The sequence below is a fragment of the Phyllostomus discolor genome, chromosome 3 (assembly GCF_004126475.2).
Source record: "Phyllostomus discolor isolate MPI-MPIP mPhyDis1 chromosome 3, mPhyDis1.pri.v3, whole genome shotgun sequence".
Lineage (NCBI taxonomy): Eukaryota > Metazoa > Chordata > Mammalia > Chiroptera > Phyllostomidae > Phyllostomus > Phyllostomus discolor.
Window position 1 is genome coordinate 4,220,662 of NC_040905.2, and position 22,166 is coordinate 4,242,827.

The 22,166-nt window shown below is 45.8% G+C and overlaps 1 protein-coding gene across 2 annotated transcripts in view; it reads right to left on the reverse strand.

Moving 5' to 3' along the window:
• The window catches only part of PARP8 (poly(ADP-ribose) polymerase family member 8), a 150,420-nt gene that overhangs the window by 49,508 nt on the left and 78,746 nt on the right, over window positions 1-22,166 (reverse strand). For both annotated transcript variants that reach the window (XM_036020161.1, XM_028513755.2), the window contains exons 4-10: window positions 21,226-21,263; window positions 13,980-14,069; window positions 13,370-13,440; window positions 11,805-11,882; window positions 10,979-11,073; window positions 1,579-1,639; window positions 1,028-1,118 (exon numbers count right to left, since the gene is read on the reverse strand). In XM_036020161.1, the coding sequence (XP_035876054.1) occupies window positions 1,028-1,118; window positions 1,579-1,639; window positions 10,979-11,073; window positions 11,805-11,882; window positions 13,370-13,440; window positions 13,980-14,069; window positions 21,226-21,263 (524 nt within the window). The remainder of the gene's footprint in view (window positions 1-1,027; window positions 1,119-1,578; window positions 1,640-10,978; window positions 11,074-11,804; window positions 11,883-13,369; window positions 13,441-13,979; window positions 14,070-21,225; window positions 21,264-22,166) is intronic.

Below are 22,166 nucleotides of genomic sequence, written 5' to 3' on the forward strand. Positions count from 1 at the left end.
AGATGCCACCCACGCCCCGTCCCCTGATTCCAGGTGGGTGCTTCCTCTCCCGTGATCAAGAGCATACAGTGGAAGGCTCACTGAGCCTTCTCCCAGGCAGTGCCCACACCCTCTCTCTCGGAACACTTCCTTCAGGACCCAGCCACCCTGCTACAAGAAGCCCAGACCATGTGAAGGAGTCCTGCGTGAGGCCGGCGCTCTGGTTAACGGTCCCAGCTGGGCTCTGAGATGATGTCGTGTCGACTGCTGGGCATCCAACCCAGTGGAGCCTTTAACGACAAAAGCCTCATCCACCATCCATCTGACTGCAAAAACATGGGGGACTCCCAGCGAGAGCAGCCCAGCTGGACCCAGAATGGTGAGGGGTGGGCGGTTTTGAGCCAGTATACTTGGGGTGGTCTGTTACGCAGCAGGAGGCAACTGGAACAATGTGACTAGATCCAGTTGAGTGCGTGAGTGTGTGTGCACACGCCTATGTTAGCTAGGAGAACAGGAGTTTAATCCAGTAAGTCTTGGAAACCATTGCAATAGGATCCCTCGTCATAAGTAGCTATCGTTTGAAGTAAAGCAAAATCATCCCTAAAGCTACGGGAAAATGAAAATAGTACTATGACTTCTATTTTCAAAAACAGAAAGATGTTACACTTAGGTTCAATTCATCGGTAATCAAAGGTGAGAAAAACATACATTAAAACTGAACCTCAGAATCAGAGACATAATTAAACCTAAGGGCAACCCAAAATATATTCACTGAGCTATTGCTATATGCGCCGTTCTCTTTGAGGATTTAATGGGCTCATTCCACAACAACTTGTCAACTTCTGAAATCTAAACAACTACATGTTACAGCTTCTCTTTCCATGAGTTAGATTGCCAACAGACCATCTTCGTTGGGATGCAGGTGCATTTAAATTTTTTTATCAAGACAGCTGCAATTACGCTCAGAATTACCAAACGAACAGTCACGTTGCTTAATGCACAATGCACAACTAGTTAGAACTCTAAATAACAGGGAAATAAACCTCACCTGGGCCATTCAAATACTGCGTAAGTGAACAGTGCAGTCGGACAATGATGGGCTCTGTTCGAACCACTTCCCAAGCCACCGCGATCTCCTCCTGTGCAAGTACATGTATTTTGAAGATGAATTAGTCGTCATTTAGAGTCCTTGATGCAGCTTCCCAATTAGAACACATTTTAACTTACTTTGAACACATGCATAAATCATTAAGGCCTACACATTTTCTCAAAATCTGCTGGTTTGTAAAAAGAAAACTGAACTACTTTTAATTTTTGCTTTCTCATGTAAAAGTAAAAATGAAAAGAAATGCTGAAGTACTATTCTAAGAGCACTAAACTGTAAATTTGAGGGTGTATAGTATTAAAAGAACCAACACAAGTATATATATACATAAAATCTGTTTCTTCAACACGTCATATTGGCATTTCTTCCTAAATCACTCTGAAAAAGTCAGTATGTTGTTAATAGTATTAGAAGAGAAACAAAAACTAAATCCACCCCAATAAAAATCAACTTTTAAAAAATGTAGCCGTCATATTGCATCCATTGATACTCACATCAAGAAAGCTAACATCAATATGCAGATCGATATCTACATCGTCAATGGCTCCATATTCCCTGAAAGCAAAAATAAACATCATTTTTTTTCAATTTCCTTAAAAGATGGTGTGTCCTAGGTTATTTTATACTAAAAATTTAATCGTGAGTTCTCATCCCCGATTTCCAGATGGCTCCGAACTGACTGTGGACCTGAATGAACTAACTCCGCCCGCTGGACCGTCGCTGCCTGTGACCAGCGTGTAGCATGCAGACCCCTTCCCATCCGTGTCCGCACGCATTGGTGCGAGAGCTGCTCGGCTCCTGGTTCCAAACGTCCCCGGTGCTCCGTGGCTGATCCAACGATCTTCTCACGCGACCTGTGCTCTCACCGTGCTCCCACAGGATGCGGAGCTGCTTCTGGGGGCCGGCAGGGGGGTTGGGGCATGAGGAAGGGGTGGGGAAAGGATCTACTGCCGCAGAAACAGGTCCACGGGTTTCCCGTCCACGTCCGACGTCCGTGGCTCTGAAATGGACCCAGTGCTCTGCCGCTTCAGTGTCCCTGTGTCTCCACAGGCAGCTCTGACAGCCGGACTCATCGAAACTAAAACTAATAGCAACAGGTACGTTCCACACCAAGACGTTATGGGGACCAACTCTTCTCCAGCCTGGGAGTGCCACACACCAGCACATTGTTCAGAACATTAACAAAAGCGTGTAGAACAATGGGTTTTATATTCCCCACATACACACACCTCTATTTTTGGTGTTTTTATAAAATCCTGGTTACAAACGCTATACAAAGTGAGGGAGACGAGGGTAAAGGGAACAGAAATGGCAGGAGCTAAATGGTCAATATTTATCGGGCACTCGGGGCCCCAACTTGCGCTCAGAATTTCACACACGTGCGACCACCGCGCACTCATTTACAGACGGTCAGGCCAGCCAGCCGCCGTCCCTCTGCAGCACAGCAGGGGTTTGAACATGTGTGTCCTATTTATTAGTGGAAGTGCTTAATTAGTTCAACAGTCAATAAGCTGTAACTCAGGGTTGGAAACCAGGTCATCCGTTAATGGATGATCTCATCACGGCCTCCTCATAGCCTTCAGACAAAGCGACCATTACTGTCCTCATTTGCAAATGAGAAAACTACGGTGTAGCAAAGTACAATTTGTCAGACGGTGGGTAAGAAGCAGACGGAAGGAAAAAGTGAGGTTTTGAGTTGATGTCCGACTTCAACATTGTCAAGTGTAGTATCTGTTATATAGTAAGCACCCAATGAAAATTTCTGTGTATTATATGTATATTCAAATAATGCTAAAATGATACCAAATTGTGGGACTTTTACAGGGTTCAGAGAAGGCATATTTAATGATAAATGGTTTATGTAATTTCACAAATAGAAGAATATAGGCAGTTTTTTCACTTTTGATATCTAGGACCCAAAACTTCAGCATATTAGAATATAATAAATTAGCCTCTCTGTTTTCCCTATTCTCCCCTTAAAAATATATTAACACAATGAGCATATTTTCATTATTTACAAAACTGTACTCTGTGTTTTCTTGGTAATGCTTTTAAAAGTTAAGAAAAGAAAAGGGATAAAAATTATTCACATAGCAATTAATTTTTTTAAAAAATTGCATGTGTCAAAACATCTGTGTCATTCAAAGGAAGATCCTTTATAACCTTATGCAAATTCAGACATGATATGTAAATGTAGATACAAAAACGTATCAAATCAGCTTTGAAATTATACAGAAACCAAGACAAGAATGCAAACCAGGCACACGGAGCACTTCTTTCGCGCCTCGAGTTCAGGGCGCAGTTAACGTTCCCGCAAAGGCCAACACTCAGTTGACCTCAGTAAACACTCAGCCTTTTCACGCCACACACACAGCCTCGGTCACGTACTCCTCTTTCTATTTTTCTCACAGCCCTTTAAAAAAAAAACAAACGCCATCTGTAGCGCACGGGTTGTTCAGAACCAGGGCCCACAGCCCAGTGGTCATCATCCGCTGGCTGGGAACACTGGCAAATTATTCACGATACAAGAAGTCAGCTCTCAGCAGCGAGGCCAGCTGAAGAAGCCTGTGCTGCGGGGGAGGGCGGATATTGCTGACCGCCGCAGGGACACGCCAGTGGGGAGAGGGCGCCTGGGCTGCAGCCGTTCCCAGGAAACAGTCACGTGAGGAACGGTCACACTTGGAAGAACGCATGGAACAGCAGAAACGGGGGGGAAAGGAATGCTGAACAGAAAATACGTCAGCTATGGCATGCCGACACAGGATTTTAAAATTACTCATTACTAACGAAGTGGATATAAAAATATTTAATATTCTGCCCTGGCTGGCGTAGCTCAGTGGATTGAGCACGGGCTGGGAACCAAAGTGTTGCAGGTTCGATTCCCAGTCAGGGCACATGCCTGGGTTGCAGGCCATGACCCCCAGCAACCGCACATTGATGTTTCTCTCTCTCTCTTTCTCCCTCCCTTCCCTCTCTAAAAATAAATAAATAAAATCTTTAAAATATATACATATTTAATATTCCAAGGGAAATGTTCAAATATACTGTACTTATGGAGCAAGTAGATTACAAAAAAAAGTATGGAAACTAGAATACCTTTTTTATACAAAACAGATTTAGGAAAACCAATAAAGTAAATATAGAGTACTTACAGAATAACTATAAATGTGGGCAGAACTTACTTTATAAAATGTGTCATGTATTTTACAAAAATGTGTGCTTTTTCTGATTACCAAGGTAATATAGACTCATTATATTAAATAAGAAATTTTTAAAAAAGAAGTAACTTGGAACCGCCACTCAGAGATAATTCATTCGCTCCCGTCCCATTGCAGACCGGACTCTTTCATACACTAACACATCATATAATACACAGAATATATTAAGGATAAAATAACGGGTAGAGATTTTTGTCCTGTTCTCTCAATTTTCCTGTGGGTATTGCTTCCATATTGTGGAACATTTTTCTAAACTATAAAGTTAAATGGCTGTATTTGTATAAATAAAATTCCCTAAGACAACATTAGGTTCCTTTCAATCCTTTTTTTTGTCACACTCCAGATAGTGATAAAGAGCTCTCTGGATAAAGTATCTAGGAGCATCCATCTTCTCACAGAAAACTTCTAGCATTACTGAGCACAACAAATGGCATGACTCTATTTGGGAGTCTTTTTTGGTTTAGGATTTTATTTATTTATTTATTAGAGAGGGGGAGGGAGGGAGAAAGAGAGAGAGAGAAACATCAATGTGTGGTTGCTTCTCATGTGGCCCCCACTGGGGACCTGGCCTGCAACCCAGGATTGTGCCCTGACTGGGAATCGAACCTGCGACGCTTTGGTTCACAGCCCGCGCTCAATCCACTGAGCCATGCCAGCCAGGGCTCTATTTGGGAGTCTTGATGCACGTACCCCGTTTAGTCACTGAGTGAAAAGACTAAGGCAGTTCCCCATCACTGCAGCCCGGCCATCCCTTCGGCCTCGCCAGCAACACCGGTCTCTCCCCCACGCGTCCCTGCCGGTTTCGGAGGAAGAGTAACGTTTGTTTGGGTTTGTTTATGACAGCAGGACCTAGTACGTGCAGAGGCAGACAGAAGGATGTCAGAGATGCAAACCAGGAAGCAGCTGACTCACAGCTGTCTTCTTCGGGAAGGGACCTCCAGGCCACGTGCTTCTCCAGAACTTGGCCAGGAAGTTGTGAGTCAGAAGGTGACATGTGCTCTTTGAAACCTTTTCCTATGTGAACATCTAAGTATTCCTTACGTGATCTCTCCAACACTTTTCTGGTTAAAAGTTAGTGTCGGCCCAATTCCTAACACTATCCATTCCTTTCGAAGAAAATAAAGGGAAATCAAGGGCTACAGGTGGTGGTGGTCACCAGAGCAGGGCCCAGACTCCCACAGACTCCCACAGACCCCGAATGAGAAGGCGCTGCAGGCAGTAATGTTTGCAGGTGCCTGCATGCTGCCGGAGTAGATCGGTAAACGGTGACTCTGTCTTCATGCCACCCTTCAAAGCACGAACAGGGCTGCGATATGCAAACCGATTTCTGCTGTGCTTCCCTTTGCATGTAATGCCAGTCACTGTGTTTCCCGCTGGGGGAATCCCGAAGCGAGACTACGTGTCCAGACGCGTGTCTGGGACCACAGGCTCGCTTCCCTTCTGAACGACGTTCAGTAGCAGCCCCAGAGCTGACGGGCAGCAAGCAGGATGGAGGCGCACGCTTGTGCCTTGAATGCAACTTGAACTGTGAGGCGAGGGGCCTGACCCTGTCCTGATGCCGAATGGGGTTTGCAATAACTCAGAATAAACTCGCGCACTCCCCGTATCCATTCCCTGTGAAACGGCCACTTCGGAGGGAGCTTGAATTCCGCGTGCAGGTGAGGCAAAGAGCGCAGAAATGCTCTGATGCAGCCACGTCAGCCTGAAACTCGGGGTGTGGAAAGGAACTGCCCCGCAGGTTTCTCCCCAGCCCCCCTCAGCGGCTCTTCCAATGGACGATTCCCAGCTCCGGATCTGGCTCTTTGATTCTGCATATTTACATGGGACCTCGTTTTTTCTAGAGCAGGGTGGGGCAAAAGGAGGTGTACAGTTGTTCGCATGTCAAATACTACACCAATTAATAAATAATAATACAAGGAAAAACTGTTTCACATATTTGCAAGCTAGGAACCTACTTTTGCCCCACCCTGTGTGTGAAATGTATTTTTCCCATGAACACGTATGTTTGAGGGCACTTTGTGTTAGAATTCTTGGCGACTCCTTCTTTCACTAGAAATAATCAACACAACATCCTCACTAAGGAGACACCACATAAATACTCGCAATAGAATACTAGACTGTCTAGGCTGGTTCTCCTTTCTCTGCAAAATTACAGCTTATTCATTGTAGAACGGTCATGTTTTAAAATACTGCCTCATCAACACTAGCAGTGATTTTGCTGGCTCTAACATAGATCCTTTAGATACCTAGCTTTCCTTTATTAACTGTCAAGGAAGTTACATGTACACTTACATACATGAAACTCTACCGGAGCTCCTTGGGAGATAAACCTCTACTGCTATTTAGTTATTTCTGCCTTCAACAACTGGTTGGTTGTATTTTTGCGGCGAAGCACGCTTTGTGAAGAAACAGACACCTTCCTGTGACATCTGGAACCCCACAGCTTGCCTGTCTGTCTCCGCAGGCCTGCTACTCAACGTGTGACTTCGCTCAGCGTGGGAGAGACGTTTGTGAATGGGCCAAGAACTACGCAAACTCAGTCATCGGGAAGAATCCGGGCACGCTAAAGCATCTGCCAGGCTGTAGCCAAAGTAGCTGTAAATTTCTCTAGAGGACAACAGGGCAGAGGAGAACTTAGAAACCAGGCCCAGCTAGGAAAGGACGCCCAGAGACAACAGTAGTGAGTAAGAGAGGCTGCACGAACAGAGGCTGCACCTCCCCCCGCAGCTTAAAACTCCTGCTTTGGCCTGAAGAAGGCGCGGGCCCTGGGAGCCAAGGTGGCCGTGTGGGGACTGACCTCCTGAGGCTTACATCTAGGTCACACGCAGTGCTTTTCAAAGATGCAGTCCCCTTTGTGCCTTTGTCCCGTGGGCCCCCCACTCCTCAGACTCAGCCTGCCTTCTCCCTCGGCTCCAGACGCGGGAGTGGGAGACGCAGTGTGTGGAAAGGACACTGCAAACATCCAACCCAAGCAAGATCCGCTTTCGGCAACTGACACGCTTCAGTGCAGGTTATGCTGGGCGTCAGGAACATCCTCAAAATCTCCGTGTTTTAGGACAAAGCAGGATTTGAGTCTCACTCACACCACATGGTTACAATGGGACCAGGAAGGGGGGAGGGGTGCTGCTCACTGCAGTCACCAACGGGCACAGGGAAGGGGTCCAGAAGCCACGGGGCTCGCACCCCAGCACTGTGCTCACACCGAGCCGACCAGAGCGAGCTGTGTGTGCACGCCTCGTGTAAGAAGGGAAGGGGACCCCAGGGGACCCCGATCCCAGCACAGGCCGGAAGAGGGCCAGAAAGCTGGTCAGCCACCCCGGGGGCCGCTGTGCAAATGGAAACCTAGAAACCCAGAGAAATGAAAGTGCTCCTCCCAGATCTTTGTGGAGGATCCCACTTTCCCTTCCTCTCCCCCCCTCTGGAGATCTGAGTTTGGGTGGAGCTTCAGTACAGTCGCGTAGGCTCCTCAAATCTTAACGGGGGTACCAACTCCAATGCGCCTATTACGAACGCCCGCCCACGAAACGCAATTGAAACACACAACGGGCACACTCTTCCAATCTACGTTCCACATGAGCCGCAACGCCACTCACACGGCTTCAGCTTTTCACAGGGAAGGTGGTGGGTGTGCCATAAAGCAAAGCCTACTTTCTACGGGGTGCCAGCTCGAAACCTCGCAAGTGGATTATCAGAATCGCTTCGTTCCTGAACAAATGAGAATGTTGTGACTTCCAAATCCCTTCCTGTTGAAAAACGTGAATCTCAAATTGCTTTCAGATGACAGCCATCAACGGTTTTTAAAAATAAATGCAGAACTAGAAGAGGAAATTTATAACGGAGAACACAAGCTACCTTCATTTTGTTGCACGGCCCCAGGTGGGGCGTCTTCAAATGGATCCCGGGTTAATCGTGATCCCCCGAGACCTACCTCGCTTCCCACTCAGGAGCCTGTCAGTCGGTGCAGTCAACACAACCAGTACTCTGCCCCCCGACACGGCCAGGTAGGACTGACATCATTTATTTTATGAAAGTCCCTCCTTCTGTGCCCTCCTGCACCCTTTCAAGATGGCTGCGCCTGCACCGAGGCGACCTCGGAGATTCCCATCCCTTACAGAGAACTCCGATGTGGTTAGCTGCCTTCCTCATTAGATGTCACGAGAAAAGGAATGACACCGAATAGCCTATTATGCATATTGAGGTGCTCCTGCTCGTCAAACCCCATTAAGTCCTTATAAACCTCAATTAAGGAAAAGAACAGCTAATTAGAACAGTCTGTTTTCAACAGCAGTAGAACTCTGCAAGGAAGATGAGGCCAAGACCTTATGTCTAACTACTCCCTGTCCCCGGTGCCCGGCCCTCAGTCTTTGGGACTAGACAGTGCACTCGTTCTTGCTTATTTTAAGTGAATCAAACCCGGCCTGCTGAGACTCCCCTCAGTACCAGCAGGCCTCTGGGAGGCGTGCATTCGGGAAACGCCCTCAGTAGCAAGAGCGAATCCAGAGCGGGCCAGAACACGGTGTGCCTATGTTAAGGTTTGAACTGGATCACAGCTTCCAAGTGAAATAAGGGGGAAATATAATCACAACCACGTGTGACTTCAGGAACTTCGTTTAAATAACATTCCATATTCCTCTAACGTCAACCTTTGAAAAATTATCCATAATTTTATTAATAATGGAGAATATTACTAGAGATAATCATTAGGTATTTAGTAAATGCCTACTGAAAAAAATTCATACATACGTGACCATATAATCAGGGTCTAGATAGCATGGAAATGTGTTTTAAAAAGATTTAAACTAGCCGTGACCGGTGTGGCTCAGGGGGTTGGGTGTCGTCCTGAAAACCGGAAGGTCCCCAGCCGGACTGCCGGTCAGGGCACAGGCCCCAGTTTCTTCCCTGGCTGGGGGCATGTGAGAGGCAACTGGTCGATGTTTTGATCTTATGTTGGGATTTCTGTCCCTCTTTCTCCCTCCCTTCCCCTCTCTGTACAAATAATAAAATCTTTTTAAAAAAGTTTCTAACTGTCAAAGCAGTCAATATATGCTATGGTAGTCCTCTAAACAAGAACACATATTTCAAATGAAAAGAACTTGAAGTTTCTGTTTTCTTGTATGATTAATTATACCCCACAGACTTTGTTTTAGTGTGGGAGGGGGTAAAATTACTGTGATTACAGATTTAAGCTTTCAAGCACAGTTCCACTGAAGTTAAAAAAGTAGTCATTGTTCTGGACTCTCTGCAGATAGTCCCGATTGCCTCCTTCGTTTTTTTACTCTAAAACACACTGAATATCCATCCACATGCCCTACCCTGGTGCTGTAGCGGGGGGTCCAACAGGAAATGCAAAATTTGCATTCCCAGCTAATTTGCAAACACTTTGATGACTGCCAAGATCCACTTTTCCAATATAATCCCCATCACTCTCCCTCAATGACAGCTTAGTGCCCCTGCACGAGATGGTGGGTTTGGGTGCACAGCCCCAGCTTATTTAGGCTGCCGGTGCCTGCGAGCTGCTGCTCCTACAGCGGAAACGAAACATCTGGCAAGTATAAATAAACTAGAGCTGCGCTGCACTTCCCACGTAAGAGTACTTGCACGGTCTCTCAGAATCTGGGCATGTCTGTGGGAAAGAGCGTAACCAGGTCAGGAATGCTGCCACTGCAAACAACCAAGGAGGCAGCAGTCTGACGTTCAGATACACCCCGTGCGATGCGGAACAGCAGAACACAAGCACGATCCAAAACCCAACCGACAAAACAGGGCACTGCCCAGTAAACAGACACCTTACAGGATGTGAGGCGGACAACAACCAAACGGGATGGAGGTCCCCGGGGCAGAATCCCTCGCTCCTCTGTGCGGGAGACTGGACGGAGGCTCGGAGAGCTGGCCTTTGCACAGGGCTGGCGGAACCCACAGCGGGGGGCGGAGCGGGAAGCGTTCCTTGGTCAGAAAACCGCTTACACAAACGCCCAAAGTCAAGTGGGACCCTGGCACGGGCAGACGGCGGGAACGTTTCCGGTTTGGGAGGAAAAGGCCAGAACCGAGCTCCGGCTGGAGACTGGCTAGCATTTAGGCAAAGACAGGAGTGTGAGGTCATCGGCTCAGGCCACGGGAGGAAGGCGCCAGGGGGCACAGAAGGGGTTTGTGAGTGAGGAGGGTGGGCGGGCTCTTCTGAATGATGAAAACTAAGAAAAAATGGTCTACACATGTATCGCCACTGAATAGTATATTAAGGAACCACAAAGGTATGTCTTTCCTTCCTGCCTGTTTTTGAGGGCCTGGCAACACACCCCTCCATGATCTGGTCACCAGGGGCCCCACGTTCTGCACTGTCTTGTTCATGTGACTGCGCCTGGGGACAGCAGGGGCCCGAGGGCCGAACCTATTATCGATGACGACACGACTGAAGGCTGAGGCTTTGTCAGACTAGCTCTCTAAATAGGTCGTTTTTAAATGCAGCCAATGCAATCTTAAACCATGAACAAAATAAAACAAAAAAACCCATATAGCCCTAGGGATGCCATTCTATAGAAGTAGAAACACATTAAAATCTCTCAAACATTTTCAAACATAATGAAGCCAGGTAAACTTCCACTTAAACATTTCCGAAAGAAAATCCCCGTGACTCACCCCGAATGACTCTAACTCTTCTTCGCCGAAGGAGCGTCCTTACCTGAGAGAAACCGCGTGTGGCCCGTAGATCTCTCTGACCGCCGACAGGTCGGCCTCGAGCTGCGGGTGCTTGTGCAGCTCCCCGTCGTAGTTCACCTGCGGGGCGGCCACGGGTCAGCAGGGGCGCGGGGGAGGGGGGACCGGAGGAGCAACCCGCAAACCGTCTCCTCATCATGATTCTACCCAACTTACAAAGCCCCGCAGATCAAGTAGTTCATAGAAACAGAACAAGACACCTTATGTGCCCATGTCCTAAAATGGACTGCCCAGTTACAGTGTTAACATTATCCTGGAACAGTACAATGCATTCTTTTATATATACATACAATAAATTCTTTTTTATATATATGTAAAATATATATGTATATATGCACCTAGTGGCTATGCCACTTCTGCATCTTTAAATTGTGATTTTCTTCCTAACAACCTTCAACAAACAGTTAACATTAGCACAACCCATTATCATGGGTTTAAAACGAACAACCCATGTGTTCGTTAGGACCATTATCATTTCTAAACCCTGACCGAGCACAGTGTGCTGAAGGAACGTCAAGCCAAAAGCACAACGAGACGTGGTGTGCACAACCGCATGCAGAACCACGACGATGAGGTAAGCCACACGCACCGTCCGTTAATGACTGCGGCCAAAAAATGCAGAAGTAGCCTTGGTCTCTGAAGATGCGCAGAATATGAGACGCGGATGAGTCCCGGGGACGTCGTCGTTCCAGAATCCGGAACCACACGGGTCCCTCACTCAGGTTGTGAGCACACACGCCCACCCACCGGGACACCCATGTCCTCAGACCTGGAGGACCTTGTGTGCTTACCTGTCCTCCGTAATAGAATTCTTCAGAGTCATTATCGCCTTCAGAGTCCTCCTCCACTGTGCTGCTCTGCCTGGACTCCTGCAAAGGACAGAGGAAGAAGGCAATGTCCATGGCAGGCTGGTTGGCCTCCCTCTTTCTGAAAAGAAAGAAGCAGGTGGCCACACCAGGGGGGTCTCTGCGTATCGCCTGGATTCCGTGTGCAGATGCTCGCGTGTGGTGTGAGCCAAAACACGACCCAGGCAGCAAGAGACTTTCTGGAGAGTTCATTAAGCTCCAGGCACATATTTTGCACATCCGAGTTGTAAAATTTAATACCTGATATATATTTCATATTTAATCAATATATATTATATAACATTATGTTATATATAAGTAATAATTAATCAATTTATAGTATTTCACATATAACCAGTGATAACTTTCCATTTATTCTGATACAACATCTAACAAGCTCATGCTAATTCAATTTCTTTACATTTAAATTTCTAATCAGTCTATACTCAACACCAGCTCGCCCTGCGTTCAGGTGAGCGGGCTCCACTCTGTGTAAGCCCCTCTGCCTTACACCACAGATGGTCCTCACACCCACGGCCAGCCCCACACGTGGCATAGAAGAGGACACGGAGTCCAATGATATAAAAATGACATGATGGGAATAAACAGGAATCGCATTATAAAAAACTTTCAGAATATAGAAATTGCTTTCAATTTCAGATTCAAAAAAGCTAGGCATGATATGTAATATGCTTAACTTGAAGTTTGAATTTCTAATTAACCGAACTACATCTGCTGTGTGTCCACAGTACAAACAATGAAAATGCACCTGAATTAACTAATGGTTCCTATTAGTGACTGTCCCTGCTCCCAACCCTGTTCAAATAATCAGGAAAAGGGTAGCCTCCTTCAGATACGTACAAGAATCTGGCAATACGATGTTTTATCATCCCTAAATTTCTAGACCAGATTTCCAATGCTTAAAACAAACACTTAGAGAAAGAAATCTGGGTTTGATAAAATGCTAACAGTTTTTGGCATTAGCGACAGTACTGCTAAATCAGTGGTTCTCGGCGCGGCTGGGGACGAACGGGGTGACCCGCACAGTGCCAAGAGGGTCCTGCCGCCTGCACTGTTGATGTGACACTCGCCAATATCAATAAGACAACCCCCCGGCCTGTGCCACTTTAGCTAGAGGTCACCTTTTACAAATGGAATGTTAAGGGTTCCATAAAGACCATGGATAGCCATACACAGCTATCAGAACTCTAACTTGCATACATGCTCCTCAGTCTACATTATTGGATGAAAATATAGAGATAGGATAGGTTTGTATGCACTTTATTTAGACAAATAAGACATTCCATTATTTTAAAGGGAGCCTCCTTTTTCGAGTTAATTTTAGGCCACGACCCTTCCCACACAGGAAGTCCCTACGGCACAAGGTTTGAGCTTCACTCACTGTATTCAATCTTAATCTAAATATCAATGACGATATCAACTACAAACATACAGCAAATTTAAAATATATCTATACTGTTTAAAAGAAATATAAAATATAATCTACATACCTCCCCATTTTCCTTCTGCAATTTGGATCTTATGGATAAGCAACAGTTAATGTCATTTGTTTTTCTTAATTCTGAAAGTTATAAATTAAAAAAAATCATTTTAGTTTTCCTATACTATTAACAGACATTCACAAGATTCAGTCTAAAAAATACCCTTTAGATGATTCCCTCCTCTGCAAGAAGATGAGGGGGTGTTCTGAAACGATGCACGTTGGGGGGTCACGTAACATACGAGCCCTCCTGCTTTCTCACGGCTCATAAACACACAGGTGAAGGGAACGCTTCCGCACCCCGTGTGCTTCACGGGGTCTCTACTCCCCGAGTGTGCGTTTCAGTGTGCATTTTGTCTAATGGTATCGTTACACATGAAATGCTTTCATAAGAGTAAATATCCACATAACATACTATACAAGACTTTTTTAAAGTACTGTTAATTTATGCACCTAAAAACTGTTGAAAAACAAACCAAGGTACTTTAGGTAGAAAATGTGTATGAAAAACCGGATTTCTAGATGCTGAAGATGTTACATGAGCTGAAGGAAACCAAAACACAAAGTCACCTACAATGAAAACAATATCCACCTAGAACAAATAGAGTAATTCCTATTACCTGTTGCTATTCGATGAAAAATTACTGGAATGGGTTCTGTAGTAACTAAGACATCTTCATCATTTTCTGAACTTGACACATACGTATTATCTGCATAGAAATATAGACAATTAAAGGCAGAGTAACTGGAAAAAGTACATCCTTTACAAAAACATAAAGTTACGTCCACATCACTTCTAACACTCATGAAGCACACACTATTGTTCTAATAAATGTCAGGAAAAAATGAAGCGAATTGCAAATTTATGCGTGAACTAATTGTAAACGGCCTCCTTAAAGAGGGTTGCATCCGCTAGAGAAAGAGAGACTTTGGCACAGACACTCTCCGAGTGCGTCTAAAATATTTCACATGTGGCAGCGACTCGTCTGGATGCAACTGGGTGTCCCCGCTCACGGAGCAGGCCCTCCCACTGCCAATCTCCACGGCGGGAAGCAGCGTTCGTGGACGGGGGGAGAGGGCCCAGCGCCACACCGGGCGCCAAAAAGACTCCACGCCAAGTAGCTACGGAATGTTAGGCTGAAGCTTTTGTTGTAAATCCTCTTTCCCATGCAACTCAACTACATGTTTTGTTTTCTGTTCTTTAATTTTTACTTTTCAATCACAGTTCACTATCAATATTATTATTTTGTATTAGTTTCACGTGTACAACACAGTGGTTAGACAATCACATACTTTACACACTCTATGTTCTTAAACTGATACAAAGTCTCGCAATTCTTCCACAAATTAACTTTATCTGAATAATAGTGCACACGTTAAATGCATAGAACTTTGAGTTATTCCACGGAACACTGAATCATTCCGTAGATTCCTTACGTTTCTTAGGCATGTTTTGTTTCCTCTGGAAAAGATACTTTTATCAATTTAGGATTGTCCCCTGATAAATACTGATCCTCAAGTATATGGCCTCATAACAGAACACACCGCTGTTTACTCCCCTTTGTCCACTGGCAATTACAGGGCATCTGGGAGCGAGCGATTTAACAGACACGTCACCAGCTCATGAATAATGGTCCCGCAACACATGCAGCGATGCATAAAGCACACGTAAATATAAAAACAAAAGCATCAAATGTCCCCAACACGGCCTGGGAGCCCGCAGTGATCCCGCCAGGGGAAGAGGGTGTTCCGATGACCGACTAAACGCCCCCTCGAAGACCGAGTGGGGTTTTCGTAACCCTGGGCAGTGCCGGGAGGGCACTGACAGACACCAAGTCACGGCTGTCCTCCAAAGGAGCTCCTGTGCTGTCTTCAGACCCCGCGTGGGTGAAGCCTGGGGTGTGAGTCCACAGAGTGGCAGCACCACCCTCAGACCGAGGGCTCCCGTGGCTACCCAGGGAGGTCACAGGACACGCGTGGGGGTGAGACCGAAGTCAAGCAGGTTGCCTCCTGACTCTGACCCGTTCTCATTACAAATGTCGCCTTGCTTCGTGTCCAAGCGGCGTTAAGGAGGGTGTGAGATTTCTGTGTTTGTCAAGTGGGGCTGCAGATTACGAAGCGGATGTGATACGACTTTGCTTTCATTGTCTCATCCTTAGCTGAACCTTCTTATCTGGGGTCTCTTCTTTCAGGAACCTATTATGCTTCCAGGCGAGGATTTGAATAACCCTGTATTAAAGTCAGTCTTTAAGTTTCTTAAACTCTCATGCAGAGCCCTACTGATTCAAAGTCATCTGCTTCTGAATCACTTCACTAGCCTTGCCCTGTGCACGATGGGCCCCTTGAAGCAAACTTACGGAGAAAAGGGAAATTAAAAGGCAGCATCAGAGCAACAGAGGAACAGCTGGCCACCAACCAGAAGGGGAGACACGGAAACATCTGTCAAGCGGACATGGTCTCATGCAGTGTGTCAGTGTCACGGGACGAGGGGGACCTGACTGAGCATCGGGAGGCACGTGAATCAGGGCTTTCTGGGTACGAACGTGGGTGTCAAGGGTGAAATGGCTTACGGGCAGGGGAGTCACAGAAAGACAGCGAGATCCGGTTCAAGAGAATAGAGTCTGGTGAACACACGCTGTTTAAGGCTGAGGGACAGGATCATGTATCAAACTTACCATTTTCTAAGAGATTGTCTACCAGTTTGAATTTTGATTAGTATTTAGGCATTAGAACACTTTTAATTTCTGTTTTGGGCTTAATTTACTCAAACCACAATTGTTGGGAACTGCCCTGCCTGGTTTCTGGAGCTGTATGTAGTCCCCCAAGGCTAAGGCTGAGTAAAGGACCTTGGGACCATACGCCACTTGGGAGACAAAGCTTATCTTCCTTGTAGGGGCACCACCTCTGCCCCCTTTCTCTTCACCCTGCTTGGCCCCAGGGGGATGACTGGTGAGCCGATGACGGGTAAGATTCCTCAAGGGAGGGATGACCTAAGACAGGCATGGTCGAAAAGGGGCTCTCAGGGAAGGACTTGGGGGGGGCTACAGGAAAAGGGGGTGATGGACCCTCACCCCTCAGCTTTGACATAGCCTGAGTCCTCATTCTGTCTGCAAGAAGTCTCCTAACCTCTTGGCTGCCTTACTTCCCCTGCGTGACTTAAGCCTGAAGCAATGCTGGAAGGGGGTGCAGCCCTGTGCTGGAAAGGGCGGGTTCCCTAGGAAAATCAGGCCTAAGAAAGAATGCATAAAATCCTGTGAAACCTGCTTTGCTAATACCCTCAATTTAAATGATAAGAGTCCAAGCAGGAAGTGAGTTTGTTCCCCAAAGTTTTATGGCCCTTTAACTATCTGACCCTGACTCAGAATAGGCCCTCAGAGTTCTTTGAGTGTTATCTATGGTTTAATCATTTCTGCCTCACAATGACTGATGAGCTTTATTCCTGTGCAAACTGAACCCAACAAAGGCCTGTCATGGCAAGGGTCAGGACGCTCTCCCCTTGAGAGAGAAGCCGTGCCGTCCCTGTTCCTCCACGGGACTCGGGGGTCCGTGTGAATTTGTCTCGTCTCATCCATAACACCGTGGACCCCACGAGCTGGGATCCACGTCACACAATGTTTTCAGGTTTCATGACAATATCTATCACGTCGCCTTTACAGTGGAATTAACAGGCCAGATCAGAGAGGTCTACGGGACCGCGGGAGCTACGGAGAAGCACCTGCTAAACTCCGGCTTTTACTCTATTTCCACGGCAACACAATTTAGGCCGAGTCATTCCATTATCCATCCCTATGCAACTTGAGGGAAGTAATGACACACGGCAATTACACTGCTGTTATAACCTAGGTATTTTCCTTGAACGTTATACGTAATAGTCATGTTCACCCCCCAAGCCAATCAGTTATTATCCCTCTTTTGACGATGAAGAAACCAGGGCTGAGAGAATTTAACTTGAGTACTTATGTAAGTAATTAAAGTACTAATACTATAGTGGTGAAACTGACTGAACCCCAAAATCAATGCTTTGATATTTTTTAATAACAAAAAGCTGTCACTGAACAACTGTAATAACTTGTAGAACATATAAAACGGATGAGAGAATTCACACCCGCTGGTGGGTTAGCCTCCTAATTAAAGGTGGCGTGAAGAGAAAGATTCTGCTGTTCCACTATCGCGAAGCCAGTCACCTACGACCCACAACAAGCTCACCTTTGAAAGATAAAATGCTGTCCACAGTGTGAAAGCCATCCAGAAGTATGAGTAACCCAGGAGGCTGTTCTAGTTCTTCACTTTATTTTGAAGAACCCGCATGCCATTTGGGATTTCATTCACCTACATGTTATATCATGTATGCATGCATAAAACTCAATCAAGACCACTAAATTTTCATCTTCGTGAAAAAAATCTATGAAAGGAGTTTCAATACATGGCACAGGTTACTTAATAGATTAAAATGATACAGTGACAAATCTGTTTCCTAAAAAATATCCAGGGCAGCATAACCCTGAATTGGGAGGGTTTCTGTGACAATTTCCACAGGGCAATGAAAAGTTCGTATTTTCAGACTTAGTGATGAGCTGATCATTGAACCACATAACCCAGGAAAAGGGGCGGGGGGTGCTGAAGAAAATTACCAATAGAAATTAAACCAAAGGGGAAAAAAGACAAGAACAAAGACAAAACAACAGAAAGGAGAAATGAATGCAGAGCTATAAAAGACTTTTAGGTTTATACACCGAATACTGAAGAAAACTTGCTAACAAATCTGGACATCTCACCAACACAGTGCGCTTTAAGAATAACACACGTTTTAAAAAATGACTAAGAAACAGAAAAACAGAACAGATCAAATCATGGCAGAAAAATAAGACAATTGCCATATAACCATCCTCAAAAAAGATACCAGGCTCCGAAAGATTTGCTTGCAAGTTCTAGCAAGTGTCAAAAAAGTTGACTTCTTTTAGCAATTTGAAGTCTTTAATAACGAAGTATATAAAGATGCACATAATTCTTATAGACCCACCCTAAGTTATCTGCTAGTATAACCTGCCATCTTGTTGTTGGAGAAAGCAGGTATGGTATCTTGACAGATGCCAAACAGAACTTGATAAAAAAACTTAATACTTATTCTTAAAAAAACTTGGCAGATGAGAAAAGAAACACCGCTTCCTTTTCTGGAAGAGAGCAAGCCCATCCACTGATTCTGCAAGAAAGGACAGAGCTGCCAATGGCTACATCCATCCCTGAGAATTGTCCGGAGAGCGCTAGCCTCTGCAGCAGGCGAAGAAACACCGGTGTGGGCACTGGAGAGGAAGGCAGCTGCAGGACGTTTATGGAACCTTGTCTCTCTGACACATCAACGTGCTCACTGCGCGTCCGTACGAATAAACGTGGGCCAACGCTTAGTAAGCGGGACTATACTGTCACGGTCACACTCACTTTACAGAGAGCAGCACAGAAATACGACGACCACCTCTCCGGGAGTGACAGGAGCCACAGCTGCATCACAGACCTGGTTCCATCACCAAACACCGTGTCCCCGGGAGACGCTGCTGAACTTCGCTCAGCACGTCCCTTTAAGACGGCCGAATAGCCCCTGGTCTGTCCCCACAGAGACTGACATTTAGAATCGAGTCAATCACGTCCAGGACAGTACTCGACATGCAGCGCACTCACCGCGTCAACCAATCCAAAACCCTACCCTAGGATTCACCAATCTCTCCCACTCTTGGCCTCTAGTTATACTCCTTTACTCTTTAGAAACGAAATGATACCGGAAATTCACTACCAACCGCTCCAAGAAAGAAATTCAATTTTTAAGCAACACACATGAAAACCAATGGTCTACTTTTAAGTTTCCATTTTTCTATACTGTTATTTCCAAGTGGGGCTTGTGAATGGTGGGGTAAAGAATAGTACCTCTCGGCCACAAGAGGGAGCTAAACATTTGGTTCACTTGATTTATTGAAGGTGGCGTCTTTTACCACATTTCCTGGGCTACAGAATAATTCCCTCTCTTCAAGGTGGGCCTGGGTTGGTGGTATCATTCCTACCACTCTAAGCTAAAGCCCCGCACTGCTCACGGCTGATACCTCTAGGAGCTGCCACTGACGAGAAGCACGATAATGATAACATTTACAACAAACAGTGGGGCTTTTGTTTTCCTAACATACTTAGCAAACATTCAACATAAAAAAACATACTATATCATAACAAACGAGAACTGACTGCAAAACCATCTACAAAAATATATTTCATTATAAATATATATTTCCTTGGCTCTTCTAATAAAATCTTCCCAGAATACTTTTCATACTACTATTAAAACACAGGCGTATCTTTAATAAGTAACTACCCTTGTAAAGCTATGCTTAAAAAATATGGAGATAATATCAAAAAATGGTAATAAGTAAACTGTCTCTGTGACATTGGAGCCTATAAGAAGATTAAAATCCAGAATGCATAATACAAACTGCCACGGGAAAAACTTTGCATAAATGCTAAGTTTTACAATGTCCTCATGCTGTATTATAAACTAATTATTTTTAGAAAATACTCAAAATACGCATAATCAAAGTCACTTATATCGATCTAGTCATGTCATACAGAAAACCGGGATACCGATCATGCAAAGTACGTGAGTGAGTAAACTCGCTAGATGTCAACAGGAATTGGCATTATGGTCCCAACTTATGGCCCTGACCGGTCACAGCGGCTACTTTGAAAACCATCTGAATTTATTCGGTCAAGAACACTGGAGTAAAATAAACATACACACACAGGGTGGGGCAGGACGAGACTCATAGTTGTGAGTATGCAAAACAGTTTATTCTTGTACTACTATTCATTAATTGTGGCAGCAATAAATAACCTTGCCCCGCCCTGTACATGCGAAACACAGGCAGTTAACATGGGCTATTCCTGCGTGACGGATTCTTGCACCCTTTTCACGGGGGTACACGAATCATATCGTGTGTGACCCACACTAAGTCGGCAGTGCTTCTGCTGGGTTCAGGGTGAAACTATGGACACATTTCTGAGGGAAACACTGAAGGGAAACATCTGGTCAGCATTCCTGGGTTATCAAGGCTCCAGCGTCAGCTCATACGGCCTGGGCTCTGGGAGGTTCCAGTGAGTCTGAACACAAGGCCGACAGGGAAGAGCACGCTGTTTGCTTTGCAGAAAAGCGGGTCAGCAAGGACCTTCCAGCTGGACTCTACGGACAGGTGCATGTGGACCTACCGACGCACCTCAGGGCACAGAGTGCAGACAGCTGTGTCTGCGGAAGATGCCCAGTACAGGCCGTCCGCAGGCTCTGGGGCACTGGGTTCAAATCCCAGCTCTTCCTCCTACAGCTGGGCCATCCCCACTCATTATGATTTCCCCATCATACAATGGGGAAATGAAGGACACACTCCCACACGGCTGCGGTGAGAACTGCTTACATACATACTTAGGGAAATGAAGAAAGGTTCATTATCTTTGGCCATTACCATTATTTTAGCTGTTCCGTTTTTACCAATTATTTTTACATGATGAAAAGCCAAACGATGACCCAAAACCAACAACTACACCAGGCTAAAGAATCTTTATCTCATCGTAATGAAGTCGGTATCGGGGCTGAAGCTCTCCCAGGGGCCCAAGGAAACCCCTTTTCACGGGGAACCGACTTTGACTCTGACCCGCGGCCCAGAGCACGCGCGCGCCCGGCAGGAAGTCAGCAGAGTTCTGCTCCCGTGTGCTTAAGGCTCCCCTGCGGCGCCTCCCCCAAACACATCTGCATGCGTGTCACAGCTCCGGGAGAAAAGCATCCTCCCAGGCGTCGGAGTGCAAATATTTGTAATGAAAGTAAAAAGAAGAAAAACATACCTGGGTAATCTTCAGACACATGTACTGAATAGGATACACTGTTCAAAAGGGGAAAAAAAAGAGAAAAAAAAGGCTCAGGTTACTGCTACGGAAGACATGCTTTTACAAAATAAAAACCAAAGTCCATTCATACAGATGTAAGTTATGCAAGAAAACACACAAGCAGATTAGAAAACCCCTTTGACAGCTGACGTTGGAAACGTACAGATTTTTAAGACGTATTTGCCGTGAGTATAAACAGTCTTTCTCCCAACACTGACAATTTCTTTAATATACATAGGTAGGTCTTTTTCTTTTTTACCTCAGCAATGTCTAATATTCCCTGATTTACAACCACCGGTGTTATTTGCAGAAGTTTTTTTTATCCAATCATCTTTTATCCAATCATCCCCAAATAAAGTATCCCTCCTGTTTAGCACGACGGCCAAGAATCGAAAGACTTGCTTTGAATATCCTTCCCCACCGTATACTGCGCTTTTGAAAGAGATGCTTTTCTTCCAAAATTTAACACGATGGTGGCAGGGGAACTCATAGTTTTTCATCAGCCAGCCCTGTGTCACCACTTCGGCACAGAGGGGCCAACGTGTTCCAGAAATCATCCTTACGCTGCGCTGGAACGGCGCCCCACCCCTGTCTCAGTGAGCCTGCTGCCTCCACGTGACTCACGGGACGCGACCCACGGGACCCGGGGGCCCTCAGGCTCATCTGCGCACCGGTCTCTCTCTGTCAACCAGCCTGTAGGTCTCGCCAGGCTAGGGCCTCATCCGCTTGTGTTTCGGGCAGTCGCCCAGTGGAATGCACGATGCGCAGGCCACACTCCGTGTCAACTGTCCGAATGCATGAGTGCAGCTGCCACCTGCCACCGAGAAGTCAGCGTGTAGTTCAAGTTCAGCCTAATTAACTGCCTGTTAAGACCTAAAACATCAATTCTCCCTGAAGGA